Source organism: Pleurodeles waltl, chromosome 9 (genome assembly GCF_031143425.1).
Source record: "Pleurodeles waltl isolate 20211129_DDA chromosome 9, aPleWal1.hap1.20221129, whole genome shotgun sequence".
Lineage (NCBI taxonomy): Eukaryota > Metazoa > Chordata > Amphibia > Caudata > Salamandridae > Pleurodeles > Pleurodeles waltl.
Window position 1 is genome coordinate 1009811765 of NC_090448.1, and position 15972 is coordinate 1009827736.

General features: G+C 41.4%; 1 protein-coding gene across 1 annotated transcript in view; it reads right to left on the bottom strand.

Moving 5' to 3' along the window:
* The window catches only part of INO80 (INO80 complex ATPase subunit), a 626594-nt gene that overhangs the window by 25146 nt on the left and 585476 nt on the right, over positions 1–15972 (bottom strand). The window contains exons 32-34 of the mRNA XM_069208609.1: positions 13204–13292; positions 2165–2320; positions 1390–1549 (exon numbers count right to left, since the gene is read on the bottom strand). Coding sequence (XP_069064710.1) covers positions 1390–1549; positions 2165–2320; positions 13204–13292 — 405 coding nt within the window. The remainder of the gene's footprint in view (positions 1–1389; positions 1550–2164; positions 2321–13203; positions 13293–15972) is intronic.

Sequence of the window (15972 nt, forward strand, 5' to 3'; positions counted from 1 at the left end):
GCCATCTGGTTCCCCTTGTCTTTCAGTCCTTCCCTCCCTAGCGCTTCGATGCTACGGCCTGAATGCACTCTACAAATACTACAATATAATACAATACAATACAATTCTCCTTGTAGTACTCAGAAGCATATGCAGAAACTTTCTAATAAATCTGAGGATCCAGAAACATGAACCTGCTAGTTTTTTGGACTGAGTTTCAAAAGTTAACTTTTCGTCAATCGACAACCCTATTCTATTTAATTGTTGGGGCTGGCTTTGAAGGCTCACCCAGCTGCTCTGGCCATCTTAAATGCCAGTCTCTTTCCTCTTCCTTCCCAATCATTATAATCTCTGTTTTGTCCCCATTAAGTTTGAGATAACTCCTTGACATCCATTCTGTTACTTCGTTAAAACAGGCCTTCAGCTGGGCAGCAGCGCTGTTATTTCCTGGATTAAAATCCATGATAATAATAATAATAAGGTAAGGAATCTGCGGCTAGAAGTCCCTAGGAGAACACACATTATTATATTGCCTATTGTCATATTAATTCAGTTCATTGATAAGTTAGAACACCAGGGATTTCTAGTCAGACCACAGAGAAAGATTCAACACATGACTGTATGAAAGATCTAATACTGGAGGAGCCTGGATCTCTTAAGGAGCCATTCGATTACATTCAGAAGTGATGCCCTTAATGATCCATGGTGGGTGCTACTGCTGCCCATATAGCACTGGCTGGGCAAAATCCAAGGAACATTTCCAGCTTCAGCTGATAACCAGGAGGAAATTATGGATGATGGCTCTGAAGGAAACATTATGAATTAAACTTGTGCACTTACTCGTACCTGAAGCAGCTTCACACATTTAAGTCACATTGCCTGAGTAATCACAACAAAACTCACTGGCACATACATTTTAACAAGGTTATCCTTAACGGGGAATGGAGAACATGAAAACAACTTAAGACAAACTGCGTGTCAGGACACCAGTTATTCTTAGCACTAATTAATACTAATATTTTACCTCACTGCCAAAAGGAAGTCACTTGCCAAAGTCATGAAAATTATGTCTAGAAACCTTGGAAAACTTCTGGCATTTGGCAAACCAAACAGTGAAATTACTTATAAGAAATGTATTCACTGATCACATTAACTAAACCCATTGTAGTTGCATACAACCAGTAAACTGAGATAGACATACACACACATTGATGGGTTGTCTCCATAAATTACAATTTAGGCAACTGGAACTTGGGACATTCATTGGGTGAGCATAAGTGTTTGAAAATTCTGGTAAAAAATATTTAGGAGCTCAAAAATACTTCACTTTAAAAACCCACAAGCTACAAAAGCACATGGAACATATTATTCACTAGCCATAAGGTGTCACTAATAAAATAAATTACTCACCATTGATAGTGTCTGAGACAGAGCCCGTGATGGAAGCTGGGGAGTTGGTAGCCCTGGATTGTGGTGCTGAAGATGCTGGATCATCTACAATGACTAGCATGTCACTGCTACTCTCATCTGGTGGAATGGAACCCATATGCACCTCACTGTTGATGGAGATCTTGAAGGGAAATACAAGGAAGAACTTCAGCTCGTTCAACAGGCTTGGTAGGTTTGCTCCAATAAGTTGAGGTTATTTTGGTACAGTCTCTAGAAGAAGCTGCTCAACTCTAAATGGCTTGCATAGTCCAGTCCAGTTGCGGCTGCTGAACTCAAAAACAGCTGAGGCACTGATATTTTACCAAGATAACACTGAAAAGGCTAAGCGACTGAGCCATGTACCTGGGCCCAAATTGTGCACTATTCACACAATTTGCAAAAACTATTCTGATTATTCTTGTACAATTATTGTATTTGTGAAAAATATTTCATAACATCTGGGAATCCGACTGGTTTATCGGTCAGTTACTGCACATTTTTTAACTTACAGCTCAAAAGTAACCCCTGCAAGAACTTCTAATACATGTGAAACCAGAAAAGATTCAAGTTGAAAAACAAATATTTCACTTTCATTTCTACTAAGTCAGAGACTTGGTAAAGGAACGAGGTACTGCAGGTCCAAAACTTTTAGAAGCATTTTAATTATTGTACTGAAAGTCCAATAACAAAAAAATAGTAAATAAATCCAACCAAGTCAAACATTAAGTTATACACTGGAAAGGAGAGAACCTCTCACCTCGCTAAACGGGCTGGGCATGGCAGAGTCCACACTGATAAAAGAGTCATCTCCATCTGCAGATAGGTTTGAGTTATCAGCAGAGGGAAGAAATGGAATCACCAGGTTCAAGCCTTCTTTTCTTCTCTTGCTATCCAACTCATCTTCTCTCCTCTTCTGCACAGCAAAAAGAAAATGTCCACAGATGTTTGTTAAATAGTAATATTGCAATATACCTCTATAACGGATAAAGAGAACACTGTTTGGACACAAAATACAGGGAGTGCAGAATTATTAGGCAAATGAGTATTTTGACCACATCATCCTCTTTATGCATGTTGTCTTACTCCAAGCTGTATAGGCTCGAAAGCCTACTACCAATTAAGCATATTAGGTGATGTGCATCTCTGTAATGAGAAGGGGTGTGGTCTAATGACATCAACACCCTATATCAGGTGTGCATAATTATTAGGCAACTTCCTTTCCTTTGGCAAAATGGGTCAAAAGAAGGACTTGACAGGCTCAGAAAAGTCAAAAATAGTGAGATATCTTGCAGAGGGATGCAGCACTCTTAAAATTGCAAAGCTTCTGAAGCGTGATCATCGAACAATCAAGCGTTTCATTCAAAATAGTCAACAGGGTCACAAGAAGCGTGTGGAAAAACCAAGGCGCAAAATAACTGCCCATGAACTGAGAAAAGTCAAGCGTGCAGCTGCCACGATGCCACTTGCCACCAGTTTGGCCATATTTCAGAGCTGCAACATCACTGGAGTGCCCAAAAGCACAAGGTGTGCAATACTCAGAGACATGGCCAAGGTAAGAAAGGCTGAAAGACGACCACCACTGAACAAGATACACAAGCTGAAACGTCAAGACTGGGCCAAGAAATATCTCAAGACTGATTTTTCTAAGGTTTTATGGACTGATGAAATGAGAGTGAGTATTGATGGGCCAGATGGATGGGCCCGTGGCTGGATTGGTAAAGGGCAGAGAGCTCCAGTCCGACTCAGACGCCAGCAAGGTGGAGGTGGAGTCCTGGTTTGGGCTGGTATCATCAAAGATGAGCTTGTGGGGCCTTTTCGGGTTGAGGATGGAGTCAAGCTCAACTCCCAGTCCTACTGCCAGTTCCTGGAAGACACCTTCTTCAAGCAGTGGTACAGGAAGAAGTCTGCATCCTTCAAGAAAAACATGATTTTCATGCAGGACAATGCTCCATCACACACGTCCAAGTACTCCACAGCGTGGCTGGCAAGAAAGGGTATAAAAGAAGGAAATCTAATGACATGGCCTCCTTGTTCACCTGATCTGAACCCCATTGAGAACCTGTGGTCCATCATCAAATGTGAGATTTACAAGGAGGGAAAACAGTACACCTCTCTGAACAGTGTCTGGGAGGCTGTGGTTGCTGCTGCACGCAATGTTGATGGTGAACAGATCAAAACACTGACAGAATCCATGGATGGCAGGCTTTTGAGTGTCCTTGCAAAGAAAGGTGGCTATATTGGTCACTGATTTTTTTTTGTTTTTGAATGTCAGAAATGTATATTTGTGAATGTTGAGATGTTATATTGGTTTCACTGGTAATAATAAATAATTGAAATGGGTATATATTTTTTTTTGTTGAGTTGCCTAATAATTATGCACAGTAATAGTCACCTGCACACACAGATATCCCCCTAACATAGCTAAAACTAAAAACAAACTAAAAACTACTTCCAAAAATATTCAGCTTTGATATTAATGAGTTTTTTGGGTTCATTGAGAACATGGTTGTTGTTCAATAATAAAATTAATCCTCAAAAATACAACTTGCCTAATAATTCTGCACTCCCTGTACTAATCAGGGTGCTCCTGGCTATCTGATTCGGTAATATGTGCATTTACATAATTCATTGTTAACATTATAAAACAAAGAAAACAAAATATTGAACTACCAAAATACTGAAAAGTATTTTATATGTACCTACTGCTATTTAGGTGCACATTGACTGAGGAAGCGAGTTCCACAGACACGCTCTTTCATGGCGTTTTAGGTCCCCACTTGTCAGGAACCCTTTTGCATTCCACGAAAGCTAGATGGAACATATACCCATTGAGTGGCTAATGGTGAGAATGGGTGAAAACTTCAAGGCTCTTCAGAGGTTCATCTCCCTGTAATGGTTAATCTTCACCATGGCAAACAAGGACAAGATGTCACATATTAATGCTGACAGGTGGACTTTCTAGAAAGTCAACCAATCAGATGGCTATGAGAATTCTGCACAGAAGAAATCCCAGTAAAAGCCAACTGAAAGGGTCGTACGTCCTAGCAAGATTCAGAAATACTGTATGGCCTGCATGGTTTTCTTGCCTTCCTTGTGTTTTTGTCCGTGGTCTTCTGGTAACCACCTACAGCAGATCATGTCTGCCTTGCCTTTCTTCTATGGGTGCCTACCCTGAAACCGTAGCCGTATAGCAGGTGTATAAGTGTGAAAGAACCTGCAATTTTACCCTTGTAAAATTACTTTTTCTTCCTCAGTACCCAACAAGCACTGGCAAAGACAATTTCCAATGCCGTCTGGCAATGCAATGTTGTACAGCATCAGCAGCTCACAGTTCTATTTCTTGCCGATGCTGTGAAGCAAGGCCAAAAGTAAAAAAAAAAAGAAAAAAGAAAAAAAAGAAAGAAAAAACCTGATCCATGATGGAAAGAACTTTTCAAACAATATAAATAAAAAAGTAAGACCACATGGGTTGGGGGAGGTGGCAATGGAGGAGCAGGTCGAGAAGAAGTTAAGCTAAAAAGAAGATGGGAAGGAGTAGGAGGTGAAAGGCTGCACATGAGGAAGGGATCAACACAGAGGGCAGGGAAAAAGCACACAAGAGACAGAGTACTCTCATGGAATGCTTAATTGAGAAGAAGTCAAACAGTCAAGAGGATGGTAAAGAGGATTTTCTCCAAAGGAGGGACAAAAAGAAGATGGAACCAGATGGCCAAGGGAAGCCATGGAAAACAAAGCACTGAAATGAAAGTGACAAGAAAGACAACCAATAGGAAGCAATAGGAGGGCTTTAAGCCTACTATACGTTACTGGCAAGTCCACTATAGGTTGTTTCCAAACAGACAGCTTGCACCATCTGGTAGATGAGACCTGAAAACATCCTCTCACATTTTCCTGTGTTAGGCTGGACACTGCCTAGTGAAATAAAGCTACTTAATTTTTATCATTGTTCTGCATCAAGGGTATTTTAAACACTAGAATATCTTAGTTTGATTCCTGAAGACATTTTAAATTATAAAAGGTTAATCTTTAAAACATTTTTGTAATGCAATCATAATAAATGACATCATGTGCGGTTTCCTTCTCCATCATGGATTTGTCTTTGATATTGATACATAAGGAATAAAGTAGCAAGATCATCAGGAAAATGGTGGCAGAACAGAATGTGACTGGAAGAAATTCAGAAGAGTAATTAAACAACTAGTTTGCATAACAGTACTCTGCGTAACGTAGCCTCTTCTGAACAGCAGCAACTGGAAATGTACACTGACATAAAATTTGCCTCTTTGCATCTATCTAAAAGCGTGCAACACATCACAAACCCTGACACTGAGTAATGTGCTATCTGTGTGAGAAAGTGCTTCTCCACCTTAAACCGATTGCTCTGAAGATGCTGTAACATGGAGGAATGGACTTGCTTTGTATTCCACATCTTTCATCTTGTCCACCTAATATCAAAATGCCGTACAAGTTTTTAAAGTATGCTGAGCCCTCTCCACCAAAGAGGAATCATATGGAGCAATATGTCAGCAAGATATATTGATATAAGTATAACGAGTAAATAACATTGGTTAAGAAAGAAGGATGGTTCCTGAGAGAAACTGTACACTGTAACTGGCTCATAATCTGCATTTGCTCATAAGCTTAGAAAGAAGCCCCCATACATTTTGATAAAACACCTTTCAACTATCAATGAGGGAAGGGATAACTGACTGAAGGGAGGTTCAGGAAAGGAAATGTTAGACCTCTTACAAGAAAAGCTTAATTACAGGGATGTAAGAAAAGATTGATTATAATGCTCTTAAGGAAGGACCCATTTGTGTCTTTGCAGCAATTATCTGCTCAGTTGATCTCCTAGATGTTCTGCAGACCTGGCAGATAAACCACCATGTTGCGAAAATTTCCAGTCAGAAATTGGTTCTAGATTTCTGAACCTCTCAACATATTTCTCAGTCTTGCTCCTTGTTCCTGCCTGTATTCCTAAAACATTTACATGGGTGTTGAATAGTCTAAAATAACAATGAGAAATGAGAGATGTGGTGTCTCAACATGTTTATGTGGTACAACTGTTGTCATATGAGGGAGTCTGCTAGCCTTCGGCTACAAGACTGTCTAAGTGGGCTGTCCACCTTGCCAAGGTGTACCCTTGATGATTCTTAGAGGTAGGAGAGACTTCTGAAGGAGTACCTAGAATATTCTTCAAGGGCGCCACCAGGCAAACAATTGCAAGACTACTCGAGCACATTCCATTCAACATCACAGTTCTGTCTTTAATGGTGCCAAGTTTACCCTAGAGTTAATAAAAGTAAAGCTGTAAAAAGCTTGGATGCCAGTATTGAATATACTTGCCTAACCTTTGGGTGTGAGGCTGCCAAGAGTTGTAAGCATCTTAGCATAATTGATGACAATTTGTTCTCTTTTGTGAGTTTAGTGTCCAGAACCACATCTAGGTACTGGAATGTCAGAAGCCCTAGACTTCTGCTGTGGATTTGAGATTCCGTGTCAGTATTCATTTTCTGTATTTCCCCATTAACATGGGTGCCAAACAGGGATAATTATGAGAATGGTAATTCCAAGATCTTCTGCTGTACATTAGGCTTTGGGAGACGTTAACCTGAGCCATGAAGACCATTGCATTGTATTGCTATGGCAGTTACCATGGACAGCCAATGTCGTCATCCATTCCTTTAGAGTCTTCAAATTATCTACGTTTGACCTTTTATATGCAGATCAATAAATTGATTGTCCTAATGAACACCATAATGTTACCAGCATGAGAAAGGTTTCTGTGTTTGGTTTGACTAGGGCTGCAAGTAAATATAATTTCCCTCTCCATCATGGATGGAACCAAAAGCACCAAGGTTGTTTAATGGTGATTGGACTGCAGCATCTCCAAGTATGTGGAAGCCTCTTCCTTGAGGGACGATGGTTACTCTGCTACTGACTTCTTGAATCTGGAATTGGTGGGAGGGAAAAATAACACCCCCAGTCTCAATTAGTATCCTGTTCTTGCATACAGTTTAATTTGCACCACTTGGGCCTACAACACCGAGGGTAACCCAGTGAGTCATGGTGTCTCCCTCTGCCCTTTAGTCTTCAGAATGGCTTTTTGATGCTTGGTTGCAGGGACTTCATTGGCCTTAAAGGATTGTTTCTGCTACCTTGACTGGAATTGACTGTTTCATCACCTGGAAGATGAAGACCTCTGTGGTTCCTCATGTGGATGTGTATCCGACCAGAGGCAGGTTTCCTTTTCTTCTGTGCATAGGAGCTCCCCAAAGACCATTGATTTCAGTGCTGAGGCTTCTGAATGGTTTGACCCCGAAAAAGCAGGGTGCCTCAATGTCAAAAATATTGATGTCAAGGCAATGACGTTGTACGGTATGTTGGTGTAGAACATGATGGTGCTAATCCCTTTTATGCTGCTCTTCTGAGGGGCTTCCTTTGGTGTCTATTCGAGAAGAATCACTTGAGATGTGATCTGAGGGATAGGGTCCTGTACACTTCCCTACAATGCTCAGTTTGACCTAGAATTTGCTATGAAGCTCTCTAATTTCCTCGTTTACTGTAATATCCTCAGTAGAAAATGCTTTCAGTTTTCCACTTTGATTCCATTAAGATGTTGTTCAGACGTACCACACTTTTGGAATGAATTCAGAATGTTAGCACTCTAGTTGCCCATTAGAACACTGTAGTAAAGCTGCTGATCATCAGGGAGCTAACTGGCAGTCTGCTGCTGGTGCTGAAATTGCATGTTTCAGTCAGCATGTCAGCATGTCAGAACATTTTAATGAAACAGAGCAACCTCTGATTCATTCAGTCTCCCATAAGACATGGCCTCAAGTAATAGAACACCATCATTGGAACAGGGTTGTATAACAAAATATTGCTTACCAAAATACTGTAACACAAGTATATTGTGTCAAAGATATTTTCAACTGAAACTTTGCATGGGAACTACAAAAATATTGTTTCACAAATACTGTGGCACACAATATCGTCGAAAATAAAGGTCTAAGTATATCAAAATATATAAATATAAATATATATATATATATAAATAAATATGAAAAATCCAAAGGTTACGGGGACATTATACTTATGTTCTGAATGTACTCATGTAAACCCATAGAAATTCAGCAGTTACAGTTAGAGTTAATTCAAGTAACTATAACTTGAGCCCCCACCCTGAACAGTTTTTTCCTCCATTAATGTGACTGCTAATGATTCATTTATATTTTTAATAACATTATTGAAGTTGTCATGAGTACTGTAATATAAGGGGTAGTTGGCAGTGCATGGTGAAGGCGCGAGTTATAGTTACCTTAGGGAACGACTTACAGTTACTTAAAATAACTCTAGCTGCTGAATTTCTATAGTTTTGTACAAGTAAATACAGAACATATCTATAATGGTACTGTAACCTTTGGGTTTTTTTTAGGTACTTTCTATGTTTCTTTTAATTCTACCTCCTAACTATGATGTCTCTGTAACCTTTGTATTTTTTTCAGCAAATTTCTACTTTTTAAAAAAAAGTAAAGTAATTTTAGTTACTATGTTAATCCAACCACTGCTGCACATGAGCGGGCCTGGTCAAAGGCAAGGCCCTGCAGCCAAGCCCCTAGGACCAGCCAAACCCTTTGCCGCACAGTCCACCTTCCTGGCCGAATTTGGCCCGGGGCACCCTATCCCTTGTGGCCCAGCCATAAAGAAATGGAGGAGGAGGGCCGGCAGGCCCCCCCCCACCCCCGGCTGATCTCAGTCCCAGAGACCCCATTCCTGGGGCCTGCCTTCATTAAATACATGTTCTTTTTTTTTTTGTTCATGTTTTTTGTGGAACTCGGCTCAAACTGAGTCCCAAAATGGTTGCCAATACTTCCTTGTTGAAGTGTTGGCAGCCAATCAGGTATCATCACGGGGACACAGTTGGATCTGCGGCGGATTAACATCCCTAGATATCTATATATTTTTTTATCTCTAATTACTTCAAAATTACTGAACGGATTTACACCAAAGAGTTAGCTTTCTGCCAAATTTGGTGTAATTCCATCTGGTTCAGAATGTAGTTGTGCTCATAATCACTATGGAAAAATGCATGGAGAAAAAGTGTTTTGGGACTCCCCACCCCCGGTTTTTCTTGGCCCCCGCTTGATGGATCATCCTGAAACTTTCAGGACAGCTGTTGAACCCACTGAAGTATAATTTGTGAAAATGTCATGAAGATTTATCAGGTAGCGCCAAAGTTACAGGCAAAAAAGAAAAACACTCTTCCTATGGAAACTAGGGGCTCATTACGACCCTGGCGGCCGGCGGTATGTTGGCGGTAACACCGCCAACAGGCTGGCGGTGTTCCGCCAGCAATTATGACAGTGGCAGAATTGCCACGGCCATACCGCCGGCCCCTCCATTTTCCCGCCAGGATTCCGCCTGGTGGTCATAATTCCCAGGACAGCGGTGCAAGCACCGCTGCCCTGGGGATTATGAGTCCCCGACCGCCGGCCTGTCCATGGCGGTACACACCACCATGGAAAGGCCGGCGGTAAGGGGACTTGGGGTGCCCCTGGGGGCCCCTGCACTGCCCATGCACTTGGCATGGGCAGTGCAGGGGCCCCCAGGCATAGCCCCGTCGCGCATTTCACTGCCCGAATTTCGGGCAGTGAAATGTGCGCGGGTGCTACTGCACCCGCTGCACATCAGCATTGCCGCCGGCTCTATTACGAGCCGGCTGCAATGTTGATGTGACATTTCCGCTGGGCCAGTGGACGGTAACACTGTTACCGTCCACTGGCCCAGCGGAAATTTCATAATAGGGAGACAGAAATACCGCCGGCAATGGCGGTATTCTGTCTCCCGCGGCCTCGGCGGGAGACAGAGTAAACAATACTACACATTATGTGCAGTGGTTTTAAAAAAAAAAAACAATACTACACCTAAAAACAATCTAAGCTTCGATATTCTGTTCCACAATATTCTTGTCATGATATTTTTGTAGCACAATTTTTTTTCCTCACTATTTTGGCTATCCATCATTGAGACATGAATCCGAAAGGTAAACAACAAAACATGTGCCTTCCTTTACAAGAGACTTTTTTCCATATAATTTTCTAACAGTACATCTATCAATGAGAAACAGTCTTGAGGTTTACAAGATAGAGCTGGGAGCCAAGCGCAGCAAGCTAAATTATGTAAAAAAATACACCTTCAGGAAAAATAGAACACTATAGTGGCCTTTCTTAATGCCTTTTCTGATAAAGTCTCTATCTAACAGCAGATTCCTCACCTTGTGAATTTTCCCAGGTGCCAGACTGGATAATGGAGATTTTCTGATAGTGATTCCCTTTTCACCTTTCAATAAGTAGCATTGTGCAGCTGCATGTTGAATCCTATATTAGTACCACCTCAGGGCACTGAAATCAGTTTCTTTCCAATCTCTGCTGTGCTGTCGAACTCATAGGAATCAGAATGAGCCAGCATGCAGATCCCTACAATGGGATCTTATTAATGAGCTGTATGAGTCAATTCCACAGAACAGGGAGAAGGGTGGGTCGGTGAGGAAACTGCTGTTAGAATCTCTAGTAGAAAATGCATTGCCAAAGATGAGTAACTTGTTCTTCTGATAGAGACTTCTAACCATAGATTCTGCACTTTGTGAACAGATGTCAAAGCATTATCTCTCCCCGTGGTGAGTCTGTGGAATGGCTCAGACCAGGAAATCCTACAGAAAAGATCAGACAAAACGCTGATCCCATCAGACCTGTTTGTCCAGGCAATTGTGGTTTGTGAACATGTGAAGCAATGCCGACATAGCAGCCTGGCAGAATGTCAATACTCGCACAATGCGCATCTTCACTTCCCCACAGACTGCGGTATCCCTTGAAGACTAGGGGCCTGATTACGAGTTCGACGGCTGAACTGCCACAACTTCAATACGGCATGGTGAGGCAGCCTTCAAGGCGGCGACCTCACCACCATTGTATCACGATGTTTCCACCGGGCTGACCGGTGGAAATGTTGCATTACTTGGCTAATTTTGCCTGACTGTGCCTCATAGTGTAAATAAACCAAACACTCCACCACAGCCCTGCTCAGGCAAGCCCCAATAATGTGTGCAGACTGAGCAGCATGGAGAAGTGCTGTAGGGTGTCCCTAGTCTAACTGCAATTTAATTTGAAAATTAAGTATTGCAATTCTGGTGAAACATACTTAACTAAGCATTTACATTTTACAAACATTACTGTCACATCTTTTTATAATACATTGTATTGAACATTATTCACGTGCAACTAAATTGAATGTCCCACTACAAATCAATTTTGAACAGAAAGCCTTGACAGTCAAAAGTCGAAAATCCCGAAAGCAAAGTCTAAAAATAGGTTACTTGACAATACAGTGACCTCACGCATAGTACCTGGTAATACTTGCTACAAGGATTATCAAGTTGCACTTCAGTCTCATAGGCCCTTGAGATCTGCCCTGATTTGGAGGGTTAGAGCCTTGAAAGCTTTCTGTACCACTGAGGTGAACAATGTTTATTCTTATGAAGGCCACCTTAGACTGGAAAATCAACCTTCGCCGATGTGTGAATCATACTTTCAATATGAAAACGCAGCTTAAAACTCCATAGAAACTTGAAGTCACTGTCATCAACATCATTCCTTTAGAAAAAAGCGTCTGGATTGCATCTGAAGAGTGCATCTATTCATGCAAAACAGCGCAACCTTGGAATCCTAGAGGGAGAGGATTTGTCACCAGAAAAGGCTGCACACTCAAGTCTTGGTTGTAACAGATATGATGCGGCTTGCTCCAATCCTGGAGCCGAAGCCATGGTACAAAGGAAAGGGCTCATCCTTCAGGCCACCAGAGCCACCATGGAACACGAAAGCTTACCCAATGACAGGGAAAAATAGTAGCTTCAGAGGACACATTAAGGGAGGCCATAGATTTGCATGGCCGTCTGTCAAAGGGCCTCTATCTTCTTTTGTTTAGTCCTTGAATCAGGAACATTTACCTGACGAGGATGGAGTTTCTTCAGAAGAGATATATTGTGTGAGGAACTGTCCAGGGGATTTATTAAGGTTATTTGGGACAGTTTATAACAGCTGCACTCTTGAACTTTCAACGCTTGAGGAAATGAGGGTTAACATGACTCCAGAAAACGAATTCCAGCATCTGGGAAAGAGTTAAAAAGGGAACAGACATCAATGGTGCAAGTGGTGTTTTTATAGAGTGTGATGTATGGCAGAAATATGGGAGGCTCTTCAACAGCACTACCCAAGCTAGGACCAGATGAATGAATTCTTTAAATAAATGTTGATCCAGACTGTGGACTGGATTTGCTTCCATGTGAAGTATTCCTCAAGAAGGAGATCCACTGTAAACAGTAGTCTGAGCAGTTTGTTAACCAAAGTGTTTGGCAGAATGTAGATTTCAGGAGTAGTGATGTGCATTGGGCCACTGCAAACCTGGGTCAGAAATGTAACCTTCACTGTAGTCAGAAATCCCAGTAGTGCAGAAACAATGAACCCACAACAAACGGGTGAAAGGAACCAGTTCTTAGCGTTCACATGAATGGATTGACTTCTTAATGAGATTCAGTTCAATTCTGTAAAAACATGCCCTACCTCGAAGACATTTTTAGAAGAGGTACCCTAAAGTCAGTTTGTCCTACAGGCAGTCTAAAATTATTTAAGTATGTGCACTATTTTACATTAAGTATGTAATGTACATTTAGAACATTAACCATCATTCTATAGCTCTTATTCTCAATGCCTACTGGTTCCACTCAATCTTTAATTGTACCTTCTCTGCATATCTGTCCCTTTTTCGTTTGCGTTCTTTAACACGATTTGTCTCTTCCTGATGCCGCTTCTCATCCTGACGCAGACGCACTGCCACAACAGAAAATACAAAAACAACAATGTTAATGCAGTGTCCAATTGATTTACAGAAAAGTACACCCCTTGGTAATCAGTTATAAATGAATATAGAAGTATGTTTTAAACATCAGAAAGTAGATATCCAATTGTGAAAATATTAAGCACATTCCAAACTACTGAGTACAGCAAGCATCCTCCTGCAAAGGTTTTGTGTGAAGGCAACAAAGGAAGGAGGGTTAAGCAAAACTAGAAATCTCCAAAGAACAAACAGTGACAACTTCTAAGGCAGCAGTACTAGACAACAAGAACAGAACAATTCTGTTCCCAGTAACATATACATAAGCAACATTACTAGTAGATGCATATTGTTGTGTACTTTGTAAGTATACTGATGCAGGTTCTGTTTCAACACATAGCAGCCTTTACAATTTACCAAACCCCATTGTGTTTGTGGCTGCATTTGCCACAGTCCAAATGCTGATTACAAAATCAACACAAATGACTTATGTAGGAGGACAGTCTACTGCATGAGCAATTATCAAAAACTGAATTGCATGAACATACTGCTTGGTGAATACAGCAGTTTAGTGAAAGCCATCAAGTATGATCACTACTGGGATGAAAGTCAAGCGTCACTGTAAGTGGCTGAAGACTGGATGCAAGCAGACAATACAACAACATCTACTGTCCACAAAGATAGACACAGGTGCTACCAAAATATACGTAATCCCTGCAGGAAGACCCCCGTCGGCCACATCACATCCACAGCATCCCTAGAGCATCCTCAACATCCTTCATCGCTTGCACCAGGACCACTCCATAGGAATCCACTGCAATGCATGTAAAGTGCCTGGAACTGCTGAAGGACTGCTTCTTTTGTGAAGGTAACTGCTATTGAGGGACTTGTTGGTACTCTTGACTATCTTTTTGCTAGGGTTGGTCGCCTCAAGTACTTCTAACCAATGCACTGGCACTTACACCTAAGCTTTCTTTGAAAATGTTTCTAGGTGTCCAATTCATTAACTATGCCAAGGCTTGTTCGGGGTTGAATTAAATTGCTGTGATTTATTATTGTTTGTAAAATCTATATCTCCGCAACTCTCCGGTGGATCTTTTTCATTCTAGTGTCTAAGGGCCTGATGTATCAAAGCTTTTTGCATTCGCAAACGGTGCGAATGCCCATTTGCGAATGCAAAAAGCCATTTCAGAATGTATCAAAGGCATTCTGAATGCAATTTTAAGGAATCGCTAAAATAGCGATTCCTTAAAATTGCAACCCTGTTTAGAAAGTCGCAAATTGTAACTCTCTGAATAAGAAATCGCAAATAAGGAATCCTTATTTGCGATTTCTAAAGCACATGTAACAAGCAATTCCTTAATGCGAATTGGGCATTAAGGAATCGCTATTACCACCAAGTTGAACTTGGTGGTAAACATGTGCAAATTTTAAATATGCATTTAAAATGCATTTTTAAAAATTACATGTAATGCACACATGCCCTTTTGGCATGTGTGCACCTTACATGTTGTAAAAAAATATTTTGGGGTGCAGCAGAGGGGGCCCTAGGCCCCCAGCACCCTGGACTATGCATTTCCCAAAATTGCGAATTCCAGTTAGGAATCCGCAATTTGGGACTTGCAAAATTTTCGCAAATATGGGCCGACAGGCCCATAGATGCGAATGGGGGCCGGTATCGCAAGTTGCGATTCGGTAATAGCATTTGCGATTTTTAAGAAATCACTATTACCGAATCGCAAATATGATACATTTGATTTTGCGAATCAGGAATAGCGATTTCTTAAAAATCACTATTTCTAATTCGCAAAAGGCCTTTTTCATACATCTGGCCTTAAGTTCTTATAAAAATATAGTCTATTTTTATGAGTTGGTGTCGGATTTCTTGAGTGTTGTGGCAGTTTCTTCTTTAATTGTTTTGTTGCTGTTGAAAAAATGACTTACCTTCGGTAACGCCTTATCTGTTAGAGACATATTCTAGTTGCAGATTCCCTACCTACAAATTTATCCCAGGCGTAAGTCTGGATCCAGAGATTTTTCTCCAGCAGTACCCCTGCACGCATTCAGGTGGCATCGGTCAGCTTCGCATCCTTCGTCTGCAGCATGCATGCCAGATATAACATCACAGGACCTATATAGGCACCACCCTGACGCGTTGACATCAGCTTCTTTTCACACCAGATGTGTGAAGCCATGAAGAACACTCACCACTGGTACCCCTAGAAATCAGTTTGTAGAGCGGGAGGATGGGTGGGTTGGTAAGAATAATGCAAGTAGAATACGTCTCTACCAGAGAAGGCGTAATGGTAAGTAACTTGTTCATCTGACAGAGACTTCTAGCTGCAGATTCCTTACCTTAGAATAGATACCCAAGCAATACTATCACTGGAGGACGGTCTGCAAACCAAGATCATAGTAGGAAGTCGTGCAGGACGGTACTGGCAAAGTACTCGTCCCTCTGGACCTGACTCTCCAGACATTAGTGTTTGGTGCAGTGATGCCCATGTTGCTGCCTGACAGATGCCCTTGACTGGAACTCCGCTGGCTAATGCAGTGGTTGCAGCTGTTGCTCTGGTACAGTGAGCATGCAAACCCACTGGGGTTGCTTTTTAGCCAATTTGTAGAACATTTTAATGCAGAGAACGACCCATCTAAAGATTGCTCTCTTCTGCACTG